Source organism: Bufo gargarizans, chromosome 5 (assembly GCF_014858855.1).
Source record: "Bufo gargarizans isolate SCDJY-AF-19 chromosome 5, ASM1485885v1, whole genome shotgun sequence".
Classification (NCBI taxonomy): Eukaryota; Metazoa; Chordata; class Amphibia; order Anura; family Bufonidae; genus Bufo; species Bufo gargarizans.
Window position 1 is genome coordinate 450,724,459 of NC_058084.1, and position 15,371 is coordinate 450,739,829.

General features: G+C 42.6%; 1 protein-coding gene across 1 annotated transcript in view; it reads left to right on the top strand.

Moving 5' to 3' along the window:
* CUBN (cubilin) overlaps positions 1-15,371 on the top strand; it is a 231,021-nt gene that overhangs the window by 160,717 nt on the left and 54,933 nt on the right. The window contains 5 exon segments of the mRNA XM_044294650.1: positions 5,858-6,032; positions 7,678-7,856; positions 9,827-10,036; positions 11,918-12,058; positions 14,546-14,727. Of these exon segments, the coding sequence (XP_044150585.1) occupies positions 5,858-6,032; positions 7,678-7,856; positions 9,827-10,036; positions 11,918-12,058; positions 14,546-14,727 (887 nt within the window).

Consider the following 15,371-nt stretch of genomic DNA (forward strand, 5'->3'; position numbering starts at 1 on the left):
GGAACTGACTGTCACTTTATATTCAGCTTATCCTCAGCCATATCGTTCACATAATCAGGTAAGTAATGTTAATTCATCATATAAATAGGGGACATCGAAATAAAATAAAAATATTAATATAAATCCATATAAACATATAAACAATTACGGGATCTCCATCTATAAATACCTACATAGCTTGTTAAAATGCATACTATGGCAGTTTCTATAAAATCACATAAAATAAGATCAGTGTCGTTCTTGCAAATAAATCCGTGCGGTTCTGTTGCGTCTTATTGTACCACTAGGTGTTCTATAGGAAAAAAGTGTGGTCCTTTCAGTATGTGTTAATTATTTAGATACATTTTTATTTTTTATATTTTTATTTTTTAGAAAAGATTCTTTGTGAGGTTCCTCAAGGTGAGTCCCTTGTTCTTCACCAATATGCCATTACATTCAAAACTGTCTTCAAGACGGTTTATGAGGGTATATTGGATGGGGACCAACTGTAGAGGAGAAACAGCACGACTTCAAATATCGTGCTGTTGGTCATCGACAGATGGCACCCATCCTATAGGAAACCAAACAATTCGAAATCAGCATTTAAGCCTGACGGTTGTAATGTGTTTAACTCAAAAATTCGTTTGGTTTCTAAACGTGAAATTTTTTCCACGTGATTACCTCCTCTCCAGTCTTTATATACCTTATCAATCGCTGAAAATGTCATGCAAGAAGGATCTTGGTTGTGTGTTGTTTTAAAATGGTATGACAGGGAGTGAGTTTCAAAGCCCTTCTTTATATTGCCAATATGTTCCGCAATGCGCTTTTTTAAAGTTCTTTTGGTTCTTCCTACGTATTGGAGCTTACAGGGGCATTCTATTACGTAAATTACATCCTCTGTGCTGCATGTAAGAAATTCATTTATTTTGTGGCAATGCTTATTTGTCGTTGATCTAATTTCTGTTGTTTTTTTAGGAAACGAAGTTAATTTGCAATTGCCACATTTACCGCAGCGATAGAAGCCTTGAATATTCACCCAAGATTGGATATTTGAGGTACGGTTTTTCTTCTTCTGAATCGTAGGTGCAATTTTAATACTCAAATTGGGGGCCTTGGTAAACACAATTTTGGGTTTTACTGGTATCACAGTGTTTAATGTCTTATCGTTTTTCAGTAGATGCCAATGTTTGTTGACAATATTCTGGATTTTCCTAAAATCTCCGTTAAATGGTAAAATCAGACGTAAATTGAAATCCGTAGGTTCAACCTTTTTATTTGTAACCTTCTTATCTATAAAAAACTCTTCCCTGTTCATTTCTTTGACTTTATTGAGTGCCACATTTAAAATCTCCATCGGGTAATCCTTAGCTAAAAATAGGTCTGTCATAATTTTAGCTTCCTTTTCAAATTCAGTATTCAATGTACAATTCCGTTTGGCTCTTCGTAGCTGTCCCTGCGGGATGTTAATCAGCCAATTAGGGAGATGACAGCTGTTAAAAAGAATATAGCTGTTGCATGCTGTAGGCTTCGCGAAAGTTGTACATTGAAATTTACCCTCTTGATTTAAAATTCGTAGATCTAAAAATTCCAATGAGGTCTGGCTGGTATTTCCCGTAAAAGTTAGGTTCCACTCATTAACGTTAATATCATCTAAAAATTGTTGCAGGGATTCTCTGTCTCCCTGCCAAATAAAAAATATATATCATCGATATACCTTTGCCAGAGCACCAGATTCGTCCCCAGCTTGGGTTGAATGTTCTCATATTCCCACTGTGCCATAAAAAGGTTAGCATAGCTGGGGGCGAATCCGGTGCCCATGGCCGTACCATGAATCCGGTGCCCATGGCCGTACCAGATTCGCCCCCAGCTATGCTAACCTTTTTATGGCACAGTGGGAATATGAGAACATTCAACCCAAGCTGGGGACGAATCTGGTGCTCTGGCAAAGGTATATCGATGATATATATTTTTTATTTGGCAGGGAGACAGAGAATCCCTGCAACAATTTTTAGATGATATTAACGTTAATGAGTGGAACCTAACTTTTACGGGAAATACCAGCCAGACCTCATTGGAATTTTTAGATCTACGAATTTTAAATCAAGAGGGTAAATTTCAATGTACAACTTTCGCGAAGCCTACAGCATGCAACAGCTATATTCTTTTTAACAGCTGTCATCTTCCTAACTGGCTGATTAACATCCCGCAGGGACAGCTACGAAGAGCCAAACGGAATTGTACATTGAATACTGAATTTGAAAAGGAAGCTAAAATTATGACAGACCAATTTTTAGCTAAGGATTACCCGATGGAGATTTTAAATGTGGCACTCAATAAAGTCAAAGAAATGAACAGGGAAGAGTTTTTTATAGATAAGAAGGTTACAAATAAAAAGGTTGAACCTACGGATTTCAATTTACGTCTGATTTTACCATTTAACGGAGATTTTAGGAAAATCCAGAATATTGTCAACAAACATTGGCATCTACTGAAAAACGATAAGACATTAAACACTGTGATACCAGTAAAACCCAAAATTGTGTTTACCAAGGCCCCCAATTTGAGTATTAAAATTGCACCTACGATTCAGAAGAAGAAAAACCGTACCTCAAATATCCAATCTTGGGCGAATATTCAAGGCTTCTATCGCTGCGGTAAATGTGGCAATTGCAAATTAACTTCGTTTCCTAAAAAAACAACAGAAATTAGATCAACGACAAATAAGCATTGCCACAAAATAAATGAATTTCTTACATGCAGCACAGAGGATGTAATTTACGTAATAGAATGCCCCTGTAAGCTCCAATACGTAGGAAGAACCAAAAGAACTTTAAAAAAGCGCATTGCGGAACATATTGGCAATATAAAGAAGGGCTTTGAAACTCACTCCCTGTCATACCATTTTAAAACAACACACAACCAAGATCCTTCTTGCATGACATTTTCAGCGATTGATAAGGTATATAAAGACTGGAGAGGAGGTAATCACGTGGAAAAAATTTCACGTTTAGAAACCAAACGAATTTTTGAGTTAAACACATTACAACCGTCAGGCTTAAATGCTGATTTCGAATTGTTTGGTTTCCTATAGGATGGGTGCCATCTGTCGATGACCAACAGCACGATATTTGAAGTCGTGCTGTTTCTCCTCTACAGTTGGTCCCCATCCAATATACCCTCATAAACCGTCTTGAAGACAGTTTTGAATGTAATGGCATATTGGTGAAGAACAAGGGACTCACCTTGAGGAACCTCACAAAGAATCTTTTCTAAAAAATAAAAATATAAAAAAATAAAAATGTATCTAAATAATTAACACATACTGAAAGGACCACACTTTTTTCCTATAGAACACCTAGTGGTACAATAAGACGCAACAGAACCGCACGGATTTATTTGCAAGAACGACACTGATCTTATTTTATGTGATTTTATAGAAACTGCCATAGTATGCATTTTAACAAGCTATGTAGGTATTTATAGATGGAGATCCCGTAATTGTTTATATGTTTATATGGATTTATATTAATATTTTTATTTTATTTCGATGTCCCCTATTTATATGATGAATTAACATTACTTACCTGATTATGTGAACGATATGGCTGAGGATAAGCTGAATATAAAGTGACAGTCAGTTCCAATTGATCCATTCCTAATCCTTAAAAGTCGGATTCCGAACCAGTTCTTCTCTGTCTCTCATGCTCTATAAAAATGGAACACGAACAGGGGGTTGTCAACCACTGAGGAAGGGGTCTGCTTTGTAAATCCCCGAAACGCGTCTGGTATCCCCCCCCCCCCACCAGGACAAGTGGGTCTACAAGTCCGAGAAGCCTGGAAGTCAGCACCTGTGGGCCAGAGTCATTACCGGGATCGTCGGTGTTGTACTACGCAGGTAACTCATACCGCGTGCAACAAACATTTCAACTGGCGCCAATTTTGAAACAGGACGTCTATCCTTGAGACCGGAGCCGTATACCAACGCACCGTGTCGAGGAATCGTTATCCAGAAGCCTCGGGTAAGCACTTGTATACCCCACTCATAAGCGATCGCATTATTACAGCGGGACGCCGCTGTGCGTATTAGCAGCTAAACTGATATCCAGTAAAACCTCTTCAGCTGCATACGCTTGGGACTCTGACTTTTCTTGCTTGAGAGAACCATTTAAAGACTGGTTGTTGGAGCGGATCATCATACATGGAATTACTCCTCAGGATTTAATCAGTGAATGTCCCTATGGTTGACATATGAACTCACTACTTTTAACCATATTTATCGGGATCCATATCAATTTATATATCTAAACAGTATTGTATTTAATCCTTTTTTATTGCATTTTACTATTGTTATATTTTATTGCCTATCATCGATAGTACCATATTTTATTTGCTCCCCTTTTTATTGTAACTTTGTTACTTCATAGCAATATTGATATATGATATTTTATTACGTTTATTGTACTTTTACCATGCTATTGCCTTAATAAATTCAAGATCCCTATACTTTTAGTGAGTGCCCCACTTCTACTCTTTTACTGTATACATTATGCCATCATTATTACCTCATTGTGCGTTATTACCCCACTATTGTTACATCATTTTTTATCTACTGTGACATCACTGTGTGCATTACCGCTGTACTGTGACATTACTGTGTACATTACCGCTGTACTGTGACATCACTGTGTACATTACCGCTGTACTGTGACCTCACTGTTTCCATTACCGCTGTACTGTGACATCACTGTGTACATTACCACTGTACTGAGACATCACTGTGTACATTACCACTGTACTGTGACATCACTGTGTACTTTACCGCTGTACTGTGACATCACTGTGTACATTACCACTGTACCGTGACATCACTGTGTGCATTACCGCTGTACTGTGACATCACTGCGTGCATTACCGCTGTACTGTGACATCACTGTGTACATTACCACTGTACTGTGACATCACTGTGTACATTACCGCTGTACTGTGACAACACTGTGTACATTACCACTGTACTGTGACATCACTGTGTACAAAACCGCTGTACTGTGACATCACTTTGTACATTACCGCTGTACTGTGACATCACTGTGTACATTACCACTGTACTGTGACATCACTGTGTGCATTACCGCTGTACTGTGACATCACTGTGTACATTACCGCTGTACTGTGACATCACTGTGTACATTACCGCTGTACTGTGACATCACTGTGTGAATTACCACTGTACTGTGACATCACTGTGTACATTACCACTGTACTGAGACATCACTGTGTGCATTACCGCTGTACTGTGACATCACTGTGTACATTACCGCTGTACTGTGACATCACTGTGTACATTACCACTGTACTGTGACATCACTGTGTACATTACCGCTGTACTGTGACATCACTGTGTACATTACTGCTGTACCGTGACATCACTGTATTTATTTTATCACTATTACATCACTGCCTGCATTATCTCATTATAATTACATCAGTGTATACATTGTACACTATTACATAATTTTTACAGTACTGTGACATCACTTTGTGCATTACCCCTGTACTGTGACATCACTGTATTCATTTACCACTATTATTACATTCTTCTAGGCAATTACATTACTGTATACATTATGCCATCATTATTACCTCATTGCGCGTTATTATGCCACTATTCTTCCATCATTTTTATTCTACTGTGACATCACTGTGTGCATTATCCCTGTGCATTATGGAACCCTAACCAATCATAAGCTTTTCTGAACTTGCTGCTGAAAGTGGTCATAGTGGAGTGGGACTCCATTCCAGGTTTTGTTATGCCCCGGCCGCCCTTCTGTACTATGTCATTGCTTTGTATATGGTTAATGTGACAATCATTTATTTCCAGCCTGTGGAGGAACCATCTACGTCACAGACTCCGATCCTAATGGATTAATTACATCACCAAATTATCCCAGTGCCTATCCTCGTAATATCGAATGTGTGTGGACCGTCATAGTGCCGAACGGTGAAGCGGTGCAGATCAACTTCCAAGATCGGTTCCACATTGAGCCCTCCGACAAGTACTTTTATTTTTCCAATACTTTTCATCTACTTCTTTATAGTATTGTGTCTGTATATTATACTGTAGAAGCGCATTAAAAGGGCAATCCCACTATTCAAAGTGATCGGTGGGATCTGATTACTGGGATCCCCTGCATATGAACGCCCCCCTTTCCACACGCTGAGTCAGTCCCATCCACGTGAATAGAGCTGCAGGTACAGAGGATGGTCAGGAGTCGTGAGCTGAAGGGACATTGATCAGGGGTCCCATAGGTCAGACCCCGCCGATCCTAACGTCACGCCATATCCTTGTGATCATCAAATAAATGTTATTCTTTGTATAATGAAAAGTTTTACTTTTTCCAATAAACACTCTGTGCGAATTGCTACCGGAACCACTGGTCCACAGTGCCCCTGGTCACATACTGGTAGTCTCTGCTATAACACAACACATGCAGCTACCTATTACATGTAGAAGAGGACCTGTCCCCTCTCCTGACCTACCTGTTTTAATAGCTACCTGCATTCCCCATGTGATAACAATTCTGGAGCATCTAGTCTTATCGCTCTATGTTGTGCCATTCCTTTATTATTCCTGCTAGAAGTTTAGGAAAGTATTGCTAGCAGTTTGTAATGAAGGTCCACCTAGTTGTTACCAGTTGGGGGTGTGTCCCTGCACCTTCTGGCAGTGTCACCGATTGGATAGTGCCAGACTGTGCAGGGACACACACCCAACTGGTAACACCCAGATAGACCTCAGTGCAGACTGCAGACAATTTATTCAAACCATCTAGCGGGAATAATAAAGCAATAGAGTCATAAGAATAGATGCTCAGAATTGTTATTACATGGGGGGATGCAAGTAGTTACTACAAGAAACATGTCAGGAGTGGGGACAGGTCCTGTTTGGTACTTTTGGAGGACACACAAGAAGACAATTCTGAGGAACCTTTCATAATGGTAGAGTTGTGATGGATATTCCCAGTACATTTTTCCATCACTTAAAGGGGTATCCTGGTTGGTTGAAGTTATCCGCTATCTACAGGATAGGGGATAACTATTAGATCAGTGGGGGTCCAACTGCTGGGACCTCCACTGCTTGTCAGGGATTATGATCCTGAATACAGATGATAAGATCTTCAGCTGAATCTCTGTAGGAATGGAGTCCATGAGGAGACATGAAGTACAGAGAGGAGGGTGAGGTGTGGCTGATGAGCAGCAGCTCTTGTATGCAGTCTCCATTACCACAGCCTCACATTACCACAGTCTGTCCTGTCCGTATTCTCTGTACTTCATGTCTCCTCATGGACTCCATTCCTACAGAGATTCATCTGAAGATCTTATCAGCTGTATTCAGGATCATAATTCCTGACAAGTAGGATAGGAGGATGAGGCAGCTCTTTAGCTCAGAGTTCACAAGTGACTTGTCCTGTGTGATTAGGACAGGTTTCGTGTGTACTAATAGGCCGGCGGCCATTTTATGTCTCTTAATAATTGCACCTTAGACCAAATGAGCCATTATAACTAATAAAAGGTATTTGGGAATATATTTATAATAAAGTAATATTTAAAATGTTAATTTTCTTAATTCCCGGAGAACCCCTTAATATCAACCCTGGCTTCCTGTAGATCCTCATATAATATATGTGCTTTCCTTTCTATCAGCTGCAGTAACAGTTACCTGGAATTAAGAGACGGCGCAGATTCTAACAGTAGGCCCCTTGCAAAACTGTGCGGGAACACACTGCCAGTCACCTATAAATCTCTGGGCACTGCTATGTACCTGAGGTTCAGAACAGACGGCAGCACACCTCGCGCAGGATTCAGTGCCAACTATTCTATTGGTAAGGATACTCTTATTGACTACCATGGGAAGGTGATGGTCCCAGGTGATGGACACACTCCTCCATATTCATTTCTTTCCATCATTTTATGTATTTTGTGTCTCCAGCTGGATTTACTGCATTTTCTACAACCACTAGTGGTGGACACCTCTACATTTTGGAAACCTCTAACTCCCTGACTCACTAGATGGGCCATCTCTTACATGTTCTTATGCCACTTAGATAGGGTACTGGCTCTGTATGGAGACTTACTGGAAGTACTTCATGGTATGAACACTTATTGGCAATGCTCCAATTTATATTCAAAGAGGTATCTCCCAAACAAAAAGAACCATCTTGCTACAGCCACCTTTTTGGAAGTGACTCCCTATGAGTCACAATCCAACTTTTTAGTGAGCCTTGGGAGATGAGTAGGATTCTGGCTGACTGAGTGTGATGCCTTAGATGCAGCTTAGTTGGGTCTCTTTAAAGACACCAGCCCTATATTCATACTTCCTTGAAGTGCTCCAAGGTGGCACTAGGCGAAAGGGTTCCCTTTCCTTGGGAGATACCCCTTGGCATATTCTTTTCTCATGGAGCATTGTCAATAAGTCTCCTCTTTAAGAAGACCCAGCACCCTACCTAAGCTGCACCCAAGGCATCGCACTCAGCCAGCCAGAATCCTACTCCACACTGATGAGGGGCAAACACCCTGAAACAGCTTGTCATGTCCCAAGGCTTGATAAAAAGTTGTAGGGAGCCACTTTCAAAGGGTGGCTGTAGCGAGATGTTTCTCGTTCCTTGTCACTTTGCATATATGTTCTTATGCCTAAATATTAGTCAATCTCCCAATCTCCTATACGGTGGATATCAATGGTGCTCCATAGACACCATTGGCCACACCGACAGAGGCTCCTAGCCATAAGGGACACCAATGGCACCCTATGGACCCCACTAACTTACCATGGAGTCCTGTTGTAGTTTTCATCTTTTTGACCATTAGAATAGTGCTGCATGTGCCACAATTCTTGCCGTCCAAATTGATGGAGCCTTCAATGGGAGCGTGAACACAACCTTATTCTTGTTATAGAATTCGATACTGAGGGTCAGGCTTTTTTTTCACCCCAGTGAAAATGACTTAGTCTGCTAATGATGGCTTATCCTCTGGATGGGCTATCAATATCTGATAGGTGGGGCTCTGACAACCCCGCACTCTCGCTGATAAGAGTAGCTCCAGCACCAGAACAGCTGTACCCATTGTGTAGTGGACGGGAACCTATAACTGCAGTGCTACTCCCATTCACTTTGACACAATGCTGCATTTACCAGCAACATCCACTATATAACGGATTGCACTGTCTACTTCTAGGACCAGCGCTTGAGCTACTCTGAAACAAGCTGATCAGCAGGGGTGCGGGTTGGCCAACCCCTGCCTATCATATATTGATGGCCTATCCTGAGGCTAGGACTTCAATATTGAAACCTTGGAATACCCTTTAATATCAATGTCTAACAGTATGTAGTAAGCTCCCCCTAGTGGTGGCAGCAGGAAGATACATTTTTATCATTTAGCTCCATGCATATGCAGTAAGCCTAGAATAGAATGAGAAACGTAAGTAGGAGATCATGCTACCACCGCTATTTGTCAGTCTGCAGGATTTTCTGCATGTGCCTGAAACAAACAGGACAATGGGCTTAATCTTCTGTTCCTTTCTTCCATTTTTGACTAGGAATGACTGACGTGCAGGGAATAATCAAGCGAGGCAGTGCTTGATAATATTTGTGTTCTACTGCACACATGGCACAGGGGGGAGGCTCCTGCTGCAGCCGTCACCTTACAGCCGGACACAGTACAATGAGGAGGAGGAGGGGGGGACATGTCTGACCTGGTACACTGGGTCTGGGTTACTGGGGCAGATAGTTTATCTTTTTAGATGTGCTGATGAAGATATAATTGCCCTTGGTAAAGTGTGTATTTTATGGATTTGCAGCTACTTGTGGAGGAACACACTACGGGGAGAGTGGCATTATCCAAGGTCCTGGCTACCCGACCCAGAATTACCCGGACTCCTCTTTGTGTGAATGGTTCTTCAATGGCCCCACAGGACATTACCTTATCATAAGATTTGAGTCTCTGGATCTTCAGAATTCATCAGATTGCCTAAGTGACTTTGTGGAAGTCCGTGAATATAATGCATCTGGTGAGTTCACTTTAACATCTCATATAAGGGCTAGATTGCCCAAACGCTTTCCTTGTCGAGTACCTTGTGCATTGCGGGATGGAGAAGCTTTCCTTTCTATTGACTTAGACATATTAGGGAAATTCACTTGACCTTCTAGTATGTAAATGTATATGAATAGTGAAAATTAAGCAACTTAATATTATGCTTCACTCTCCCATCCTGATGGTTTGTTACAATGTATCAGTGTAGATAAAATGTATCAGCTTAGAGTCCATGATGTCACACAGCGTTGACTAGACTGGATATATTTCAAACCATCTGTACAGGTTTTCAGCCTCTGGATGCAAACAAAAATATTTCCATTCAATGGCAGCAAGCACTTATGCTAAAAAGTGAAAAATGTGTATTAGAAAGTTGCAAAGTTTTGATTACACAAAGACTAAGCTTTATTAAGAAAATTGGAAAACCTTTGGTATCTATGAAGGCATAGTAAGCCAGACTCCTCTGGTGCTGGTTATCCTCAGGCAGGGTGAGCCAGTGCCAGGCCTCTCTGGGGCTGCACATTTCCAGGCAGGGTGAGCCAGTGCCAGGTTGCTCTGGGGCTGCACATTTCCAGGCAGGGTGATCCCGTGTCAGGCTTCTCTGGGGCTGCTTATCTGCAGGCATGGTGAGGCAGTGCCAGGCCTCTCTGTGGCTGCACATCTCCAGGCAGGGTGAGCCAGTGCCAGGCCTCTCTGGGGCAGCTCATTATCAGGCAGGGTGAGCCAGTGTCAGGCCTCTCTGGGGCTGCACATTTCCAGGCAGGGTGAGCCAGTGCCAGGTTGCTCTGGGGCTGCACATTTCCAGGCAGGGTGATCCCGTGTCAGGCTTCTCTGGGGCTGCTTATCTGCAGGCATGGTGAGGCAGTGCCAGGCCTCTCTGTGGCTGCACATCTCCAGGCAGGGTGAGCCAGTGCCAGGCCTCTCTGGGGCAGCTCATTATCAGGCAGGGTGAGCCAGTGTCAGGCCTCTCTGGGGCTGCTCATAATCAGGAAGGGTGAGCCAGTGCCAGGCCTCTTTGGGGCTGCTCATTATCAGGCAGGGTGAGCCAGTGCCAGGCCTCTTTGGGGCTGCTCATCATCAGGCAGGGTGAGCCAGTGCCAGGCCTCTCTGTGGCTCCACATCTCCAGGCAGGGTGAGCCAGTGCCAGGCCTGTCTGGGGCTGCACATCTCCAGGCAGGGTGAGCCAGTGCCAGGCCTGTCTGGGGCTGCACATTTCCAGGCAGGGTGAGCCAGTGCCAGGTTGCTCTGGGGCTGCACATCTCCAGGCAGGGTGAGCCAGTGCCAGGTTGCTCTGGGGCTGCACATTTCCAGGCAGGGTGAGCCAGTGTCAGGCTTCTCTGGGGCTGCTTATCTGCAGGCATGGTGAGGCAGTGCCAGGCCTCTCTGTGGCTCCACATCTCTAGGCATGGTGAGCCAGTGCCAGGCCTCTCTGTGGCTCCACATCTCCAGGCAGGGTGAGCCAGTGCCAGGCCTCTCTGTGGCTGCACATCTCCAGGCAGGGTGAGCCAGTGCCAGGCCTCTCTGGGGCAGCTCATTATCAGGCAGGGTGAGCCAGTGCTAGGCTGCTCTGGGGCTGCTCATTATCAGGCAGGGTGAGCCAGTGCCAGGCCTCTCTGGGTCTGCTTAATGTGTAACAATAGAAGCACTAGCTCTTATATACAGTGATACAGTATTAAACAGATGGAGCAGGTGCTGGGGATTGTCTGACTAGCCACAGGAGTGGGGGTTGTGAAGAAGTTGCTGGAGGGTAAGGGCCCCGTTCAAAAATTTGCTGTGGGTCCGAGTCATTTCAAGTTACTCCACTAAGTGACTTTTCCATAAAAACATATATAAACTGAATATTTTTTTCCTTTTATAGGGAAACTATTGGGAACGTTTTGCAATAACATAGTACCAGATGAGGTGAGGACTTCCGATAGCTTCGCCTATGTGAAATTTGTCAGCGATGGATCTGTGAATGCCAAGGGATTCCGTCTCCACTATGAAGCCAGTGCAGAAGGTGACATAGGGGGCCACAAACAGTCCACATTTGGTTACAACATTATTATTTTTACCAGAATTCCTCTTTTAAGATTAAAAACCTATGTATACAGTACATATATCAGCATGCCCATGTATGATGAACATGCATAAGTATGCCCATGTATACAGAACATGTATAGGTATGCCCATATATACAGAACATGTATAGGTATGCCCATGTATACGGTACATGTATAAGTATGCACATGTGTAGCGGATCTCCTGGCACCCCGACTGGGTACGTCCGTTGATGGATGCTCCTAGTGCTTCCTGAGGACTCCAAGCACTCCATTTGACACCCTAAGCACTGCCGACCCCACAAACCGCCGCAGCTTGGTTGGGATCTCGCCGTCTTCTATCCACCCTGGACCTATGACAAGGCTTCTAGGTTCCAGTAGGTGCATCTTTCTTCCTTCAGAGAGCAATGCAGGAACAGGAACAGCGCTTACAAGAGCTAGGGATTATACTCTGGAGAGTATAATTATTATAGCAATCCCCAGAGTGTAGTTCTTCCATCCCCCAAACATGAGCCCAGACTTCATGAAGGGTAGAACAGGACACTTTAATGGGGCAACATGTCAGCCTTTTATGCAGGTCTTCCAGCAAGGGACACTCCCATGGGGGACCTTGTGAAAGACTGAGACAGTTTCTTACATAAACCAATCACATGCAGTTACAGGCAGAAAACACACACGTGATACAATTAATCAACACAATGGGATAACGTAATCACTCGCAGGCAGAAACTACCCATTTTTCCCTTTGTAGAATAATGAGCCAGGGTGAGGGGGGGTGTCTCCATAGTTCTGGGTCCATAGTCCATAGGAAGGAGGCTAGCCCTCAGGCCTCTCCAGCAGCCCCAGTGACGGGTCAGTCCGTCACATCATGTATACAGAACATGTATAAAGTATGTCCATGTATGAAGAACATGTTTACGTATGCCCATGTATACAGTACATGTATAAGTATGCCCATGTATACAGTACATGTATAATTATGCCTATGTATACAGAACATGTTTACGTATGCCCATGTATGCAGAACATGTACAGGTATGACCATGCATACAGAACATAAATAAGTATGCTGACTATGTATACAGAACATGTATAAGTATGCTGCCCATGTATGCAGAACATGTATAGGTATGTACATGTATAAAGTACATGTATAGGTATGTTCTTGTCAGCCTTCCTGGAAACAATCCTCCTTTCCTCGGACAGGATCTGGGTCTTGGACAACGATCAGCTTCACTCAGCTGCAGCTGTGGTCACAGAGGGGGTCCTCTCACTCCTGGATCCATTAGTTTCGCTGCTCACACACAGTTCCTCAGCTCTCAGCTCGCTACTAAGATGGCTGCAGCTCCTTCTTCATGCTCTGAAGAACCACACCTCTCATAAATATGGAAATATATATTCAGCCAGTCAGCTGTGCCCAGGAAACAGCAGCATCTTGTGGCCAAACAGCAGAACGTCAGTCCAGAACATTTATTTAATCCACACACAGTGTTCAAACAATGAGCTGTTTCTCAATCTCAAATGTATACAGAACATGTATAAGTATTCCCATGTATACAGAACATGTATACGTATGCCCATGTATACAGAAAATATATAAGTATGCCTATGCATACAGAACATGTATAAGTATGCTGACTATGTATACAGAACATGTAGAAGTATGCTGACTATGTATACAGAACATGTAGAAGTATGCTGACTATGTATACAGAACATGTAGAAGTATGCTGACTATGTATACAGAACATGTAGAAGTATGCCCATGCATACAGAACATGTATAAGTATGCTGACTATGTATACAGAACATGTAGAAGTATGCTGACTATGTATACAGAACATGCATCAGTATGCTGACTATGTATACAGAACATGCATCAGTATGCTGACTATGCATACAGAACATGTATCAGTATGCTGACTATGCATACAGAACATGTATCAGTATGCTGACTATGTATACAGAACATGCATCAGTATGCTGACTATGCATACAGAACATGTATCAGTATGCTGACTATGTATACAGAACATGTAGAAGTATGCTGACTATGTATACAGAACATGTATCAGTATGCTGACTATGCATACAGAACATGTATCAGTATGCTGACTATGCATACAGAACATGTATAAGTATGCTGACTATGCATACAGAACATGTATCAGTATGCTGACTATGTATACAGAAGATTTTTTTATTGCATTGTAACCTTTATTATATCATCACGCAGTCCATGGCCTCCAAAGTCAGTAAGAACATGTGAGGCCCATTATTGTGTCCGAGCCTTAGATCACTGGGTAATAATACCACATACTATGAAGCATGATACTGCTGTAAAAACAACACATACAGTAAAGCCTCCCTCTTGTATATGCTCCTAGCCATGTGTTTAGTGATATTGTTTGAGATTATGCATACAGGAACATTGATCTGTCTTACAGAATGTGGAGGAGACATTAATGGAATCACTGGAACCTTCAAATCTCCAAATTATCCCAATTTGTACCCTCACAATCGGGTTTGTGAATGGAGAATAACAGTACCGGAGGGCAGACGTGTGACACTGACAATAAACGACCTACAACTACAAGACCACCAGAGCTGTAATTACGACTACGTGGCTGTAAGTCCTATGGGAATGTAGTAACACGTGCGGGACATTCAATGGGCACATAGGACAACACAATCCTCTAGGACAGATTCCTCTATGGCTACATGCATATGACTGCATGTATTTTGCGGTCCTGATATCTTTATAGTGGTCAGAGCTCCACATTTCTGATACAGAGAGCCAAATCCACTCTATAGAAATAAATTGAAAAGGTAAAATATTGGCCACAAGAAGTGACCACTAGAGGGAGCTTACTGCACTCTGTGTGATTATTGAGGTCAATATAATGTGTAACAATATACCGTAAGCTCTTTCTTAAAGAGGGTCTTCAGGACTTCGGTACTGATGACCTATCCTTAGGATAGATGATAAATGTCAGAGTGTGACCGTGCCTGGATACTGCAGGGTTGCCCCTACTCACATGAACAGGCGCAGAGCTGCAGTAACCAGGCACAGCCACTACACCATGTAAGGAGCTGTGTAGTTGCTGATCAGTGGGATGCTGGGGGTCGTACCCCAGGTGATCTCTATTATATAAGTCCCAGAAAACTCCCTCTAGTGGTGGCTGCAACAATTCAAAATATGATCATTTAAATCTGTGATTATAGAGGGAATTTGGAGCTCTGTATAAAAATAAATTGAATATAAAAGATTTA